At 39.8% G+C, this 16263-nt stretch overlaps 1 protein-coding gene across 1 annotated transcript in view; it reads left to right on the forward strand.

Annotated features, from left to right (window-relative positions):
* LOC117536853 (collagen alpha-1(XIX) chain) overlaps positions 1 to 15781 on the forward strand; it is a 103408-nt gene extending 87627 nt beyond the window's left edge. The window contains exons 43-51 of the mRNA XM_034201935.1: positions 139 to 183; positions 282 to 344; positions 773 to 808; positions 2321 to 2365; positions 3196 to 3330; positions 4593 to 4659; positions 4752 to 4889; positions 8003 to 8080; positions 12373 to 15781. Coding sequence (XP_034057826.1) covers positions 139 to 183; positions 282 to 344; positions 773 to 808; positions 2321 to 2365; positions 3196 to 3330; positions 4593 to 4659; positions 4752 to 4889; positions 8003 to 8080; positions 12373 to 12473 — 708 coding nt within the window. The 3' untranslated portion in view covers positions 12474 to 15781. The remainder of the gene's footprint in view (positions 1 to 138; positions 184 to 281; positions 345 to 772; positions 809 to 2320; positions 2366 to 3195; positions 3331 to 4592; positions 4660 to 4751; positions 4890 to 8002; positions 8081 to 12372) is intronic.
* Positions 15782 to 16263: the final 482 nt, after the last annotated feature.

Here is a 16263-nt window from a genome sequence, read left to right on the forward strand (position 1 = left end):
CCCGTAGTCTGTTCCCTGGATATACTGTGAAGCTATAGTAGACTTGTTGGTATATTGTGAAGCTGAAGCTGCTGTAGATATGACAACATTGAGGACCTGTCAAACACGTCTGTTTTCTTCCTGTGTTGTGATTGACAGGGGAAGCCCGGCACTGATGGAGAGCGAGGGATCCCAGGAGACTCGGTGAGCCTCAGCCTTCTAACTCTCTTTGAGCTGTCAATCCGTGCGTCATTCCTTTGTCACAGCCGACTGACACGTTGGCTGTCTCTGTTCTTCCACAGGGTGAGAGGGGGCCGCTCGGAGAGACAGGATTCCCAGGGCCCGAGGGACCCCAAGGTGTTCCTGTAAGGATGCTACACAAATGATGTTGCTCTTCCCTACGTATATAATCACTGCTCAATGATGCCAAGACAACTACACTTATGTCCAGGCCGGAGCTTCAATAACACACTGCTCTTTTAGCAGGTCATTCTACCATTATATGAGAGAAAAGAGAGCATGATTCAAGGACAATATGGATAAATGTGTGTGTTGGCGATCACTTGTCCTGTAGATGATTGCAATCCTCCGTGTAATTACCATCAGAGATGGTTTCTGTAATTTTCCCTGTAAGCACACAATGGAACAGTGTTCGCACAGCAATCAGGATCATTATCCCTTGGTTGAGATATCTCATTAACTGTGGAGATTACTAGGAGTGCAACAGTGCTGATCCAATCGAAGGTGGGGGCTAATACAAAATGTCTTTGTTTTTGTTTCACTCCTTGAGCAGGGGAGACCTGGAAAAGATGGAACTCATGGAGAAAAGGTGAGTTGTGCGAACACGTTTCAAATCCCCTTATAGACAGTGCTTTACATCCGCCGAGCTACAGAAAGTTGGCTCAGCAGATTTGTATCCCCCCACCTCAAGCTACAGCCTCCTGAGTGCATTAAAGCTATTTGCATATTCGAGATTTTAAAGGATAAAAAACGAAGTCAAATCCTGCAGATTCGAGGCTTTGTTGACTTTTAGTCTTTTTACCCTAATTATACAGCTTTTAGGCAATGATAAAATGTTTGTAAAAGAGGGAAGCAGACACTTAGATTAAATATGCATTTTCCTGCCTGATGAACCTGGCAGAAATAGAAACAAATACTGCGGCAATGTCTGCTTTTAGCTAGTTCATCAAACATATTAGAGGCGTTTTACTTCACAATCACACAGAATGGGCTCACAGCATGCAGAACACATTTGCCCTGAATAGCCATTACCAGACCATTATAGAGTCCAATAGAAAACGGGTTCCACTATGAAAATGACTGTTTTGCTGTGTCTGATTTACAAGATATTTTTTCCCTTTAATGACAACCCCTACAGTTTATTGTTTGCTTATTACTATTAGTTGGTATTCTTCCACCAGAGTCTCAGCATTGCACAAAGCCTCATACACTTGTATCCTGTTTTCCTGCATTAGTGCCTCATTGTTCCGTGGGACAACAGTGCCATCTAGCAGGCGGCTTTCCCCCTTTCTACCGAGACTCATCGCACACTGCTTTGAGGTTTCATGTAATGCTCATGGAAGCACATTTCACTGGGCAAGATGATCGATTTAAGCCTCATTTTTAAGGCATTGGTGAATACAGAGTAGCACAGATTAAAGCAGGCAGGGGAGAACAGCATCACAGAGAGATGCCCGTTAGAAAACCACATCATGCCAGATTGTCTTTTGCATGGCTCCCATAATTCAGCAGGAAATTGATACAAAGATGCTCCCAGGGGTATTGCTGTGAGCACCGTAAAGGGAAGCAATGAGGAGTGACAGGGAAGGATTGGAAGACACAGGATATTGTGACATGAAGCCAGAGACAGGTACTTTCTCTGCCAGCTACCCTCATACAGTAGAGGCAGCTGCTGGGAAGGCGATGCAGAGAAGCCGTGACATTGCAGAAGGTGAAATACTCTTACAGGGAGATTTTATACAAGCAATATACCTGAGCTGACTGAGAAGCAATCAATGCACAGTCATCTGAAAAGTGTACATTTCTCAAAGTCAAGTAATTCAGGAAAAGCTTGCTCAAAGTTTTGTCTCGAGGCAACAGAACAGGCAATTCTGCAAATATGATGGTAGATATGAGAAATATGATGGGTTTAAATAATAGAAATCTCTGCTCTGCTTGTATGGATAACAATAAAGGAGAATGATGTGTGCCCTGGCTTAACATCAATACTTTGTCAAGAGTGGGTGAAAAGTTTTAGGGTCAGCAAACTTTATTTTCCCAATTATTTAGAGGTGTTATCTTTTCTTGTGACTAAACTATGTATCATCTGCTTTTTTCATAGGGAGTTACAGGTACATCAGGAGACAGGGGATCCAAAGGAGAGCGTGTAAGTAGCGTCATCCCTGATTTCCAAAAAAGAAAACTGTTGGTATGACTCACACTTAAATGCATAACAACAATGTTGTGATGAATAGTAATGAAAGTCTTCACTTCGGCACAAATATGACTAATCCGCACGTAAGAACTAAATAAAGGCATTTACCGCTCGGTGCAGTTTCCCATTGTATTTGCAAGGCTAAATTAAAGCGCTCAGTCACACTCAAGCAGTAATCTATTGCAAAATGAGGCTTTTAGCTTTATAATTGGCAACCGTACCTCAGGACAAGTTTTCATCAATATATCATAGGTCTCAGATATACAAAACATGTCTCTGAGGTGTTTGCCTCGAAATACCAAACAGATCGTGCATTGTAGCATCCCATAATCCCCTCTGTTTCAGCTCTGTTTCAAAAGTGCTGATTCTGTTACTTTAGATAAAAATAAGGAGCCCCTCCCCACGCCCCTCTGAGAGATATTTGGTTAAAAAGAACACAATGGTGCTCTAGGAGGAGATTCAGGTGATAAGGTGGGGGGGGTTGTTTATTGGCCTTGGTACCTTGGTTGGTTATTGGCTAATGGTTACACAAGCCAAAAAAACATTATGACATCATAAAGTGGCCAAAATCTGATCAGCTCGTTTTCGACAGGTTTTTATATAAATGGATCAAAACAAAAAGAGAGAGAATCTTTTTTCCTGAAACTTTCAGAATCTCTTTCCACAGAGGGGACACATGTTTATGTATAAAATACTTTTGCATAATAGGTTACCTTTAAGTGATAATGATGAGTCACGCGGGGAAATAGTGGCTGAGACATGTATGGACTCCTTTCCTGCAGGGGGATCCCGGTATTCCTGGAGAAAGAGGGGTTCAAGGCGAGAGGGGGCGCTTAGGAGATCCTGGCCCGCTTGGACCATCCGGACAGAAAGGAGATTCTGGCGCTCCAGGGACATTTGAGAATGCTAACCTCTTGGTAAGATAACTTTGATCAAATACACACTATCTTTCCCCGTAGATGATCAAAACCTCCATCAGCCTACTTCCTCCCTGAGCTTGCGAAAGTAGTTCAGTTCTCATATGGAAGAAATGGTGCAGCTACATATTTTTGTGTGAAACATCAAACCAGGCTTTGTTGGGGAGGTTGCTGTACTCTTTCTGCTGAGCGCTTCCCACTCCTCATGCAGGCAACAGAAGGTCAGAGAGGGAGAGAGATGGAGACAGAGAGAAAGACAGATATGTGGGCGTGCCTGGAGCTCAGCAGAGCAGTGAAAACACCTCCGTGTGTCACAGACATTTTACACATACTCAATGCAGTCACAACTGTTATATAACAGCAGAGATTGAATCTGTTTGGAATGAAGGAGAAGTCCAAAGCTACTGTTGTTTGCCTATTTTACCCTGAAAAGCTCAAACCGCTTTTGAGAGATATACTGAACAAAAATATAAACGCAACACTTTTGTTTTTGCTCCCATTTTTCATGAGATGAACTCAAAGATCTAAAACATTTTCTATATACACAAAATAACCATTTCTCTCAAATATTGTTCACAAATCTGAAAGAATCTGTGATAGTGAGCACTTCTCCTTTGCCGAGATAGTCCATCCCACCTCACAGGTGTGGCATATCAAGATGCTGATTAGACAGCATGATTATTGCACAGGTGTGCCTTAGGCTGGCCACAATAAAAGGCCACTCTGAAACGTGCAGTTTTGCTTTATTGGGGGGGTCCGAAAACCAGTCAGTATCTGGTGTGAGGGTTAGGGTTAGGGTAATGTTGTGAATCGAGTGGCCTGTGTTCGTCGTCCATAACATACGCCTGCCCATACCATAACCCCACCACCACCATGGGCCACTCGAAAAGTGTTGCGTTTATATTTTTTGTTCAGTGTATATATTGTCATACAGTATATTCGCCTTGATAGAAGAGGCATGCAGATGAGAAGCCACTCTTTATATCTGAAGCACAGAGGGCTTTACGACAGAAATGGACAGAAAGTGACACCTGGAAGTCTCTTTATAGAGTCATAATACCTCATTTTATATTCCCAGGCTCAATCCATTTGACTTCTAGCTGGATTTAAGGCGCAGATGTGATATTACAATGCAAGGGGGGATTTCACTGAATAGTTAGAAAATAGATTTTTTTTTTTTAGATAGAAGTCAATTTCATTTTCATGCTGCCAGTTAATTTCTGAATGAAATATGTGTCTATTCTTCTCCTTTCCACGCACAGGGTGATCCCGGCTTCATTCAAGAACTCAAAATGCTCATCAGAAACGAAGTATTAAAGGTCTTTGAAGGTACAAATGATCCCAAATGAAAACGTTCCATAGTTATTATTCAAGGATTTCTCCGTTTTGAATGTGAGTTGTTTCATTTTGGTACCTTGTAGAGAAGCTATCGAGCTCTGCCGTGCCACAGAAGACACATGCAGGGATCCTGGCTTCACAAATCCACGGGCCTCCTGGAGCTCCTGGGAAGGACGGATTACCCGGAACACCAGGAGAGCCCGGACCTCCTGGTACTCATGGTAAGAGCTCAGGCTGCCAAACTCAACTGCTGGACCATCAACTAAGAAAAGATAACCACTTTTGTTGAAATGAAAATAACTTGTAACCTTTGATTGCTCTCAACCAGACACTTACAGTAACCCTTTGATATTTGTACCCACGAAACATGTCTATTGGTGTTTCCTTCACCAATGAGTCCGCACCACACATATTCAAAGCAAGCAGGAAATAGTGAACTGCAACATTATTTTCTGTATATAAAGACTCAGGATGAAGCTGGAATTGGATGGGGGCTACCAATAAAGGTTTGTATTTTGGGGATTCATGGGTATTTTTCTCTTGCTTAGACCCGTTTATCAATGCAGACTGAGGGGCGGGAAGCAGAGGAAAAAGGCCTGGAGTGTGGTGCACAGCGGCTCTGGGAAATATGAAGACAAACGAAGAATTGGCTGTGAATAAGAGAAAGCATTATCAATGTGGACAGGACAGAGCCCCAGTATTGATACCTCACTCCGGGGAAGAAAGCCTCTAAAGTAGAAAAGGAGCATAGTCAGGAAAGAGGGTGGACGTTCTTTTATCAGACTGATGACTTTCTGACTGCTGCAACACTAATGGTTTGCTGGTCAGGCTTTATACCTCAAACTCGCTTAGAATAGTATTGTGTCCGCAGCAGAGCGGTGTCTTAACTTTTAAGTGTGTTACGTTGTTGGTGCAGATCAAAAGCATCACTGCATTGGCCTTTGTTCTTAAGCTATATATCTACCTCACATTAATCAAGACCATGTACACTTCAACCCACTGCTATGATATAAAATGCTGTTTTCATTTCATTCATGAATAATGTAGTTAAAGTAGGCCACTACTGGACTATAAATATGTGTGCTGTGATAATGCCTTTTGCATTACACATGTCTTTGATTTCATTCAGCTTGTTGTATTTTTTTAAGCTTCCAAAGAGTGTATTATAGGTGTTTCGTAATGCAGCTTTGCAATAAATATGTATTGAAAACAAAGAGGAACGTTTTTTCCCTTGGTAAATCAAAAATTCAACAACTTCCCTTAATTTTTTCTTTGTTGACTTGTGCCTCCACTCAGCTGGGGAGAGAGTTTGGGGTAATATTTCCTCATTATGTCTCATCATCCTCGGCTGGAGACTGTGCTTCTCTGAAATATCCAACTTGACTTATTCTCCAATATGCCAAAATGAATTGTTTATGGAGAACAATAACCCCTCTGTTGAGTTCTTTTTTTCTTTGTTGTTTGACTTCACATGGGTGAAAGTCTCAAGCTGTTTAAGAACACCCATTGGGACGCATGCTGATCATTTCTTTTTTCTTTTTTTTATCCCATTTCCCTATGTTATAATTGACTGCTCATTTATCATTCTATATTCATGTATTACATTTGAGAGCGTAAGGAGAAATCATGTAAATCCTTTGTATTTAAGTGCATTTCATAAATAATTTTGATTTTAACATTCTTTTTTGTTTTATTTTGTATTCTAGTGCGTTCTGTTTATGTATCAATACTGAAACAAGTGTTTTTTATTATATCTGGCTGTGTTTTGGCGCTGCAATGCTTTGTCCTGTACAATATGGAAATATCAGTAAACATCCCGCAGTAATTGGCCTTTGATGGAGCAGCTGCTCAAAGAAAGGTGTTCTTTCTTTCTTTTGTAAAGCCGAGCATGGCAGAATAAATAGATGTAGCACTGCAATCCTATCAATCAAGCATGAAGAACCACTCTCTGGCAATAATATTTTCTATTAGCGCATTTTATCCATTAGTGCCCGAGAAAAAAAAAATGTTCAACCAAGTGTAGTATGGAGTTTTTGATTTATCAGAGTGCACCAATCCGGCGTGCCACCCAAGCTTATTGCCCTGTGTGCTATTCAGTATTTTTTTTGCTTAAGGTACAGTGCTCTTTTCTTCATGGATCGTCTCCTCCCTGAATGAATGCCCCAGGCCCTGTGAGTGTTGAAAGAAGTCTCATTATTGTGGCAATGTGTGGATAGCCCCCTCTCTCTTTTGAGACTCGGTTTTGGAGCATTCATAAGCCTTTTTTCTGAGATTTTCTCTGACATGTAAGCGTCGAAGCGTTTCCCCTTTGGGCCAGGCGGTGCGATGCTTGATACTCCTCCTGTCAATGTTTCTGATGCACTCCATGCAACCGCTGTTCCTGAGACTCCATTACTTTAAGTGCCTCATGGGGAAATATATTTCCCAGCCCCTGAAATTCTTACTGGGTATGCTGCTTGTTTTGTACTGCAAAGACTCAGCAGCTTAGCATGGAGTGAGAAAGCCTTTCAATAACATGTTTGTGTGCTCAATGTTCTACACAACGCACTTGCTGGCCTTGAAGATGAGTGTTAATGCTTTGATTTGATTTATTTGACTCATCATCATGTCTTTGACGTTTCAAGCATGTCCTTGTGTTATTTCATCTTGGAGGTAATCATGCAGAATCAAATCAGCATAGCAGAAAGCCTTTTAAAATGAGATGAATTAGCTTTCTCTCTGTGGTCAAACAGAATGAAAAAAAGATTAATGATCATGTTTATCCTCCCGTTAAATGACGTCTATTGTAATGAATAGATAAGATTGTTTTCTGCATCTGTTTGTTTTTAAATGGTACATGTATTTCTCTGAATGCCTTGAGAGAGCAACATATCCGACCTTTGATTGAAAAAAAAGCTATTTTCTTCTTCAAAGACTTGCGCTCGCGGCCATATTGTTGCCAGAGAGCTGTACACGCCTCTTTCGTTGGACGCTAACGTTCAGATGGCTTGTTTGATGATTTCCATTTTGACAGGATATCAGTAGGTCTTTCATTATTCAAAAGGCTGGGATCGAAACTGGGATTCCTACATTAACTCTTAAAGCTGCAGGCTTGATGCTGGACATTGCGAAACGTATTGTTCATATCTATATCATCAAGAAGCCACATTGTAGAAGTGCCTGGGAAGATACAAAGATTTCGATAAAGGCATCCAATGGGAAAAGTAGTTTTTTTAACATGTTTGGGCATTTGTACTAATCTCACTAACTGTGGTTCCGCACTCCGTAAACACAACACCGCACACTTGATGTTGACAGTATCTGTGCTCAGCCCGAGTGTTGTGTCTGTCCTCAGGGTACAGGGGGCAGAAAGGAGAGCGGGGTCAGCTTGGTCTGGGGTTACCAGGAGATCCAGGAGCCACGGGGCCACCAGGTAAGAGACATCTTAAATCGTACACTAAACTTGATGTAATCAGTGTATTTTGTTACAGGAAGCAAGGACGAATCCAAGAGAATGTGTTTTAAGTTATTTTGCTTTGCATTGGAGACTTTGTGACCCACTGCGAATTCATAGAACTTTACGTCAAAGCGGACCATCAATATGTTTATAGTAACAAGGGTTTAAATGAGTGTTTGTCTAGTGAAGGGTGATTCATTTTTGATCAACCAACAAAAACTGGTGAACATAGACAGTCAAAATGCTCCTTAAAAGGGATGTTTCCCTCAGGAGTTGGTGGAGACCAAAAATGAGCTAAAAGGAGAGCAAAGTTGCTCTGTATCTTCAATTATATGGCAAGAAAGATCAGAAAGTATCTGCCCTTCTGGTATGCTTCGATTTTAGCCCATTTTTCACTGAATGACCCCCTGTCTCCTCCACATCTTAGTTTATTACGTTTCCTACCTGTCTACTGAAAAGAAGGACATGAAGTGAAACTCAGTAAACATCAGTTGTGTCAAATCTCCAAGCTCAAATGTATTTCAGCCTTCATGTGGAATCTCAGCATGTTGGAGATAAAAGCAACTCTCAGATACCTTTTGTAAAGACTCTGACACAAATTGGACCACAACAGAGGACAAAGTGCTGCAGAGATGGAGCAATGACGTCCGTCCTGTACTGTTAAAGCTCAGCCTTATGTGCTGAGCAAAGTGTCTCTTAAAACGACCTAAGATGTCGGCTTGTCCCCTGCTCCCGTGAACTAAGAAATAACTCCCTACCCTCCAACGGAGCCATGACTTCAGTCCTTTGACAGCAGGAGTATATCACTGACCCTAAAGTCACTTATACAACTATGTGTGTGCATAATGCATGTGTGGGGCCAAGGATAACACAAATCAGTGGCTCCTCTGGAGAGAACTAATCTAGGCTGTTGAAAGACATTATTTCCAGGGGCGTACAGTGATAGGAAGCACCTTCGGCACAGCTGCTGGGGTTAGACTTCCACTGTGTTCACATCTCGGTAAGAGTCAGAAAGTTTACCAAACTGCTGGGAGGAAAGTGCCACTGCGTCTGTGTTCCCTGGGCAGTTACTGTAGTCCCTGTACAGCAGAAACATATTTCTACCAACCAAACCTCCCGTCACCTGTTCATCATGATGAGTGGTAACTCGTACCCCTCGACACATGGAGCAGATTTAACCTACAGCCTACAGGTCCATGGAGAAACATGGCGTTTCACTGGAAGAAATACTGTATATATGCAGGTTGACCACAATGTCCATTTCCTGTCATTGCTTATAACTCTTTTTACCAGATAGACTTTGATGTCATAAATGAACTATGTGTTATAGATAAATATATAAGCAAAAATATAACCAATGCAGGTATGGAAACATATTGGCGGTTTCTATGATGCCCATGTCTATAATGCATTTAAAACCAACTTATCAAGAGTTAAAACCTGCTTATACTGTAGCACTTTTATATTAACCGACTTGTATTTTAATCGCACTCATACATATTAACTATGCCTTATAACACCAATAATAGCACATTTTAAAGCATTATTACTTATAAGGACAAGTATCAAAAGTTCATATTTTCTAGTGACTCACATTTTAGATGAATTATGTGTTATTACCTTAACTTACAATGACCACTAAAAGTGACTTATAATAATGATATAATAATAACTATTAATGATAACATGCATTTGACTTAAAACACCCAGTGACCACTTTTAGTTACTTATAATCACATTTCAATGCTTTATTACAATGATTCTAAAAAAACATTATAACATATTGGGAACTATTAATAACGCTATGGTTTGTTAAAAAAATAAATCTGTTTGTGACAGTTATGAAGCTTTATGATACTTTTAGGTTATATAAAATGCTTTATAATGTTTTACGATGGTGGTTTTAAAGCACTCTAAGTGTTTTTAAGTGTACAGTTAGATAGATTTTAATGCACCATACGTTTTTGTATAATTAAATATCGACATTTGAGATAAGTATTGTGTGCCTTTGCTCTGGTGTTGACAGCACAAAGCAGCACAGTACTGAGGACAGTTTTGTGTGAGAGCAGTTTAGCAGGAGATGGATGTGTCGGTGATGGGAAGGGCAAGTTGTGTTTCCAGAGGGAGGAAAAAGACGAGGCTGTAACTGCGGTTCCTGCTGAATGAAGAGCAGAGGAGGCACTTTCCCCGCTGTGACTGATGTAATGGACATGGAGGGGTTTTATAAGCTTAAAGAGATGTGTCACAAACACAAATCATCCCTGGTCCTTGTGTTTGTATGACAATGAAGCTGTATCACTTCAGCAAGCTGTTGCTTAGTAACATGATACACTAATGTCTCATCTGCAGTGATGACGTCATAGTGGAGAAAAAGGAAATGTACTTTCTTTGTCCTTCATGGCCGTTATGGTGAAACAAATAATTGTGTCATTTTAAATGAAACATATTGCAGGTATTAAACATTGCTGTTGAAGTAAAGTAAAATGATAATGGTAAAGGAGAATATAGAGAAGGATTAATATCATACCGTATATCAGAATGCTTTTCCAGTATAGATAATGTATGCAAAATCGCATCCATTAAATAAAAATGTGTATTCTCCATCTACATCAACAGTTTAGGTGAAAATGTGGATGAAGCTACTTTACATTTTTATGTGGATGATACCGTGATGTACTGTGCAGGTCCCTGCTGGTGTTAAATTACAGGCTGTTTTTAACATTATTCAGACTCAGCTCTCTGAACTAAAGCTTCTTTTAAATGTTGATAAAACCAAGGTAATGCTCTTTTCTAAAGCTAAAAAGACACCAGAGCCTGTTTTAGATATTGTAACTACGCAAGGAATAAAACTTGAAGTGGTTACCTGTTACAAATACCTTGGTATCTGGCTTGATGATTGTCTCACTTTTAAACTTCATGTCAATAACCTGCTTAAAAAGCTGAGGGTTAGACTAGGTTTCTTCTACAGGAACAAGTCCTGTTTCTCGCTTGAGGCCAGGAAAAGGCTAGTCACTGTGACCTTTTGACCTGTGCTGGACTATGGTGATCTGATCTATATGAATGCACCTGCCTATTGCCTGGTCAAGTTAGATGCTGCGTATCACAGTGCACTGAGATTTGTGACAAACTGTAAAGCATTAACTGATCACTGTACCCTGTATGCAAGGGCTGGTTTGCTTTCACTAACTGTACGGAGGCTCAGTCACTGGTACATTTTTATATACAAAGCCATGTTAGGGAAACTTCCATCTTATATCTGCTCCCTGATCTCACGGAAAATTGTAAGTGGCTACTGCCTGAGATCGAATGCTGTGGTTTTATTAAATGTGCCAACTGCTAGGACCGTCTTAGGGAAGACAGCTTTTCGATGCGCAGCTCCTCTGTCTTGGAATAGTCTGCAAATTAAATGGAAACTGAACAATCTGGTGCCACTAAATGTTTTTAAAGCTCGGTTGGATGCTACTCAATCGGAAGCTGTTGGTACCTGTTTATGTGGATAATTATGTAAATGATGCTGTATGATGTCCTTTTGTTGTTCTATTTATGTTTGTATGTTTCATGTGGAACTACTTGAGCAGGTCTCCCTTGAAAAAGAGATCAATGATCTCAATGGGATTTGTCTGTATAAATAAAGGTTTGAAATGAAATGAAATGAAATGATCTATGTTCACTGCAATTAACTGTGTTGTACTACTTCGCTTAACAGTCTTGTTCTAGTTTGTTAAATGTTTTTTTCATTATTATTCTAGATATTATATTCTAGATATTTGCCTTATTGAATGGCTTTAATGATACAACTTCTTAAATGTATTGTTTATACACGTTGCATTAGTTACCAAATCGGTTTATCAACTCAATGGTTTTAACTCGAAATCAAATTGTCACATTATGATTTCACCTGAAAGTTGGACAATTGAAATTCCGATTACTACCTTTCAGTAAAGCCTGTTCAATGAGAAGAAATCAACTCATCAGTGCTCTGTGGTGGCCATACTGTGTAATGTTTTGTATAATGGTGTCAATTTCTTGTTAGTTATCCAACAACACATACACCAGTTACGATATTCCTGCAAAGCGCTAATACCAGCAGATATATCAACCTGATGTATTGGGTCTAGCTCTAGCAGAAATATCTGCAGTGGATGTATACTCTGGCCTTCTCGCATTATGAACTATCTCTTTGTATTTCCACACAGTGTGTCACTCCACTGAGCCATGATAAAGTGCAGCCCGGCCCAGGAATTAATAATGTCTAATTCTCTGTCCAGGCCCCCCTGTGACCACTCCTCAGGGCCCTCCTGGCTCTCCGGGGCCCCGTGGACCCCCTGGGAACTGTGACCCAGGTGACTGCCTACTTCCATCCCTGTGAGCCCAGCGGAGCCGATTGGAAAACCAACGTCAAACTCCGGACCTACAACTGACCTCTTTTGCTCACGTTACAAACACGTGGGGATGCAGTCAGGATTGTTCCTGTTCTTGTTGGGTTTGTTTTAAATTGGATAGAAAACCTTTGAGGGTTTTTGTTGTTTCTTTCTGAAATCCTGTACTTCTTGTTTTCACATCCCCTACTGTGATGCATTCCTTGTCAACTCTCATTATGTCTTTCAAGACCATGAAATGACTTTGTTTCATCAGTTCTGTCGGAAAAAAATGATCTTAATAATTAATTGTTTGCCTCCTTAATGGGCATGCCTTTTCACTCTTCTGTTCTTATTCAGATAAGCCAATGTGCTGGCAGAAGGTACATCTCAAATGTGTGCGTTTGTGTGCAAGCGAGAAAGAGATTAGCTGAATGAATAAACTTGTTTTATGTGGAGGTGTGAGAAAATAACAGATTTGTGAAGCTCCTTATGCAACCAAAGTGCAGCAGATGTGTCGGATATGGAAATTATTTATTTCAAGCGTGTTATTCAAGAATATATTTAAAGAGGGTACTTATTATTGTAGTAAATGTAGCATGGATGTTCAGTAATAGTATTACTAGAAGGAGGATTAATACGTTTCTGGATTACTGAGAGTTGCGTTTGATGAAATCATCACTCATGACACATTTGCATTGTGCACGGTAATCTTTTTTTTCACTGAATCTGCAGTTTTATAATTGATAAAGACGTCTTCCTATTTTCTGTAGGTTACGTGTCGGTACTGAGCGCCATACCTTTTGCAGTACAAAAACCTACAATTCATACTTTTACTGAGACTACTGTGTTTGTAAGACATCCATCCATCAAGGGCAGATTCAAAGAATGTAATTGTAAATGATTTGTTTGAGTGTGACTTCACATTCGCCTTATTGTCTGTTTAATCTGTACATACGTTGAGTGATTGTGGTTTTTATTTTTGATTTATTTCTTCCTTTCTTATGGGGCTTGTGATGGGACCTGGCGACCTTGAGAGCCTTGAAAGGCGCCTATATAAAATAAATGATTTACCTGATCATTTTTACATAAGCAAGTTGTCATTGTAGTGACACATTCAGGTTCTCACTTTGTTATCAATGTGTTTGTCTGAGATGATAATGTAACATTAGCTGTTTACATGGTGTTGTGTATGATGATTCCTAAATATTTTTGATTTGTTCAACCACTCAAAGGAAGTCGGACGACTACACTACAACTTCAGACTTTTTTTGGTGAATTATTTACTCATAAATCTACTTGAAGTTTCTCGCTGTTTGTTTTAAAGGGGCCTTATTAAGCTTTGTGCGGTTATCCCCTTCCTGTTATGTGTTATATCTGTGCATGTAAATGGTCAGCAAAGGCTAAAATCCCAAAGTTCACGCCACATGGAGTTTCTTCCCTCCATTGGACTCCTTTGTTTACTTCTGTAACATAATGACATCACTATGTAACACTCGCTCTTCTATTGGCTAGCGCTTCAAGACATTGTACGTGATAGACATGTCACTGTGAGATGTTTCCATGCTTGACAATGTCTGAGTAGAGGCACACAATATAAAATGAACCTGAAAATGAGCATAATAGGGCCCCTTTAAAGACAAGTCTACATCCTGGTCTTTCACTCACTGACCACCACTGTGTCACTATAATGTCTGGTTTTGTGGTGTCTTGTGACTGGAGTTTGGATTTATTTATTTACTGTAACATAATGTTTTATTGTCATTGTAATGTTACTAGAGAAACATTTTGAGTTCAACCCTACCTAAACAAGCCTTCTGAGTTTTCTTATCCAGAAACTCACTACAACTGCACATTTGCAGACCTTCATCAGGACAAAAGTTAATAAAGCATTCAAACTTTAACATTGAATGTCCTGAAATGTATTTTACATTTTCTCAATCTTTTTTTTCAAGTGCTGTTTAATGAGAGTTTGACTCAAAGGCTTTACAAATGTTTAATGTCCTGCTGTGATTTATGTCTGAAAAGTTCTGTGGGTGTATCTGACATTTTGTGACGTTGTAAGAACTCTCTTCTTTCTGCGTTGCATCCTTTAAGATCTGTTTGAGACTTTTAACTTCATTTCCACATCTTAGACCGTCATCAAGCTTCTCTTACACATATGAATTATAACTTGCATCTTCCTCTGAAGCTGCAGAGCATTTTTTAATACTTTTCTCAGCATGCGGGCTTGGTTTTTATCCCTGCTAAGTTTTATCAGTGTGAGTTGGTCTAATTTCAGATAGTAGTAAATCAAATGTGTGGAGCTGACTTCATTTGTGAGTTGAAAGAGCCCCCTGCTGGACATATATTTAATGTTTCATTGCTTGTAATGTGGAAGGACAACATCAATGGGTTCTACCCTACATAAATCCCCTTCTATTGGCTTCTGTCTTTTCATCATGCAAATTTTTCTTTTTCATATTCTATTTAATGGGTTACCTTAACAATAACGCCGACCTTGACCAAATGAAATGAGGCAGCATCAGCGGGAATATGTGATCTGAACTGTTTTGGTGTACTGATGAGAGCAACTCTCTGCAAATATTGAATTTAGCTTGAATTGACATTAATATGCGTCACTTTTCTGGCGTCAATTTAACTTAACAGGGGAATGATAACTAGGGAGGACACAGCATGGCCGCTGTTGTCACTGCCTACTTTGCGAGCAATTTGGAGCCGGCCATTTTAACATTGCTCCGATTTTAAATCCAGTTAGTGGGAGATGTCAGATGAATGCAAATTAGACAAAGTGTTTTTATGTTAAATCAAATGTGGTAATACATCCAAAAAAAGACAATACATATTTCATTATTGCTTTCTTTTTGTTTAACAGTAATGTAAATTGATCCTGTTGCCACATTTAATCTAATCTTGTAAATAAGCTTGTAATGAGGGGGAATATGGATCAGCCTCTCAGCACGGTCCCTGGGATTAAAAATGTCCGCCTGCTGCTCTCACTGTTGCTCCTCTATAAGCTCATGTCGTGTTGTGGGACTTTAATGTGTGTTCATTTCGTTGGATATCTACCTCAGTCTTGGTTAACCACAAGTCTACATGATTAGCTATGTTGGAGAGAAAGAACATCACAACACAAACTGTTGCCTTTTACTGAAAGAAGCAATTGAACCTCATGTGTGTGTAGAAACAAAGTGGACTTATATATGTGGTGACCAGGTATCAGAGGTTATATTTACACTTTTCTTTGCAGCATCCTTTATTTACACTGATTAATGGCACCTGCCTTACCTGTGTGCAATAAATGTTACTCAGTGCTTTATCTCTGGTGTTCTTGTGTTATATGTTCGGGCACTACACAGCCTTAGGTTAGAAGATTTCTTATTGTTTCATATGGGGTTATGTTTTGAATATGAAGTTAGATTTTATAATTATTGGTGGTTTAAAGGTCCCCTATTATACTCTTTTTCACCAATATATTTTAGATATATATATATATACAAAACATGTCTCTGAAGTGTTTGGCTCGAAATACCAAACAGGTCATGCATTGTAGCATCCCATAAACCCCTCTCTTCCAAAAGTGTTTATTATGTGTCTGTAGCTTTACATTATAATGAGCTGCTGCTGGCCACGCCCCTTTGAGAAAAGTTTGGTTTAAAATACAATGGTGCTCTAGGAGGTGATTCAGGTGATAAGGTGCGCGGGTGTTACCTTGGTTGGTTATTGGCTAATGGTTACACAACCCATAAAAACATTGTGACATCACAAAGTGGCCACAATCTGATCAGCTAATTGTCAGAC

Source organism: Gymnodraco acuticeps, unplaced genomic scaffold, assembly GCF_902827175.1.
Source record: "Gymnodraco acuticeps unplaced genomic scaffold, fGymAcu1.1, whole genome shotgun sequence".
Taxonomy (NCBI): domain Eukaryota; kingdom Metazoa; phylum Chordata; class Actinopteri; order Perciformes; family Bathydraconidae; genus Gymnodraco; species Gymnodraco acuticeps.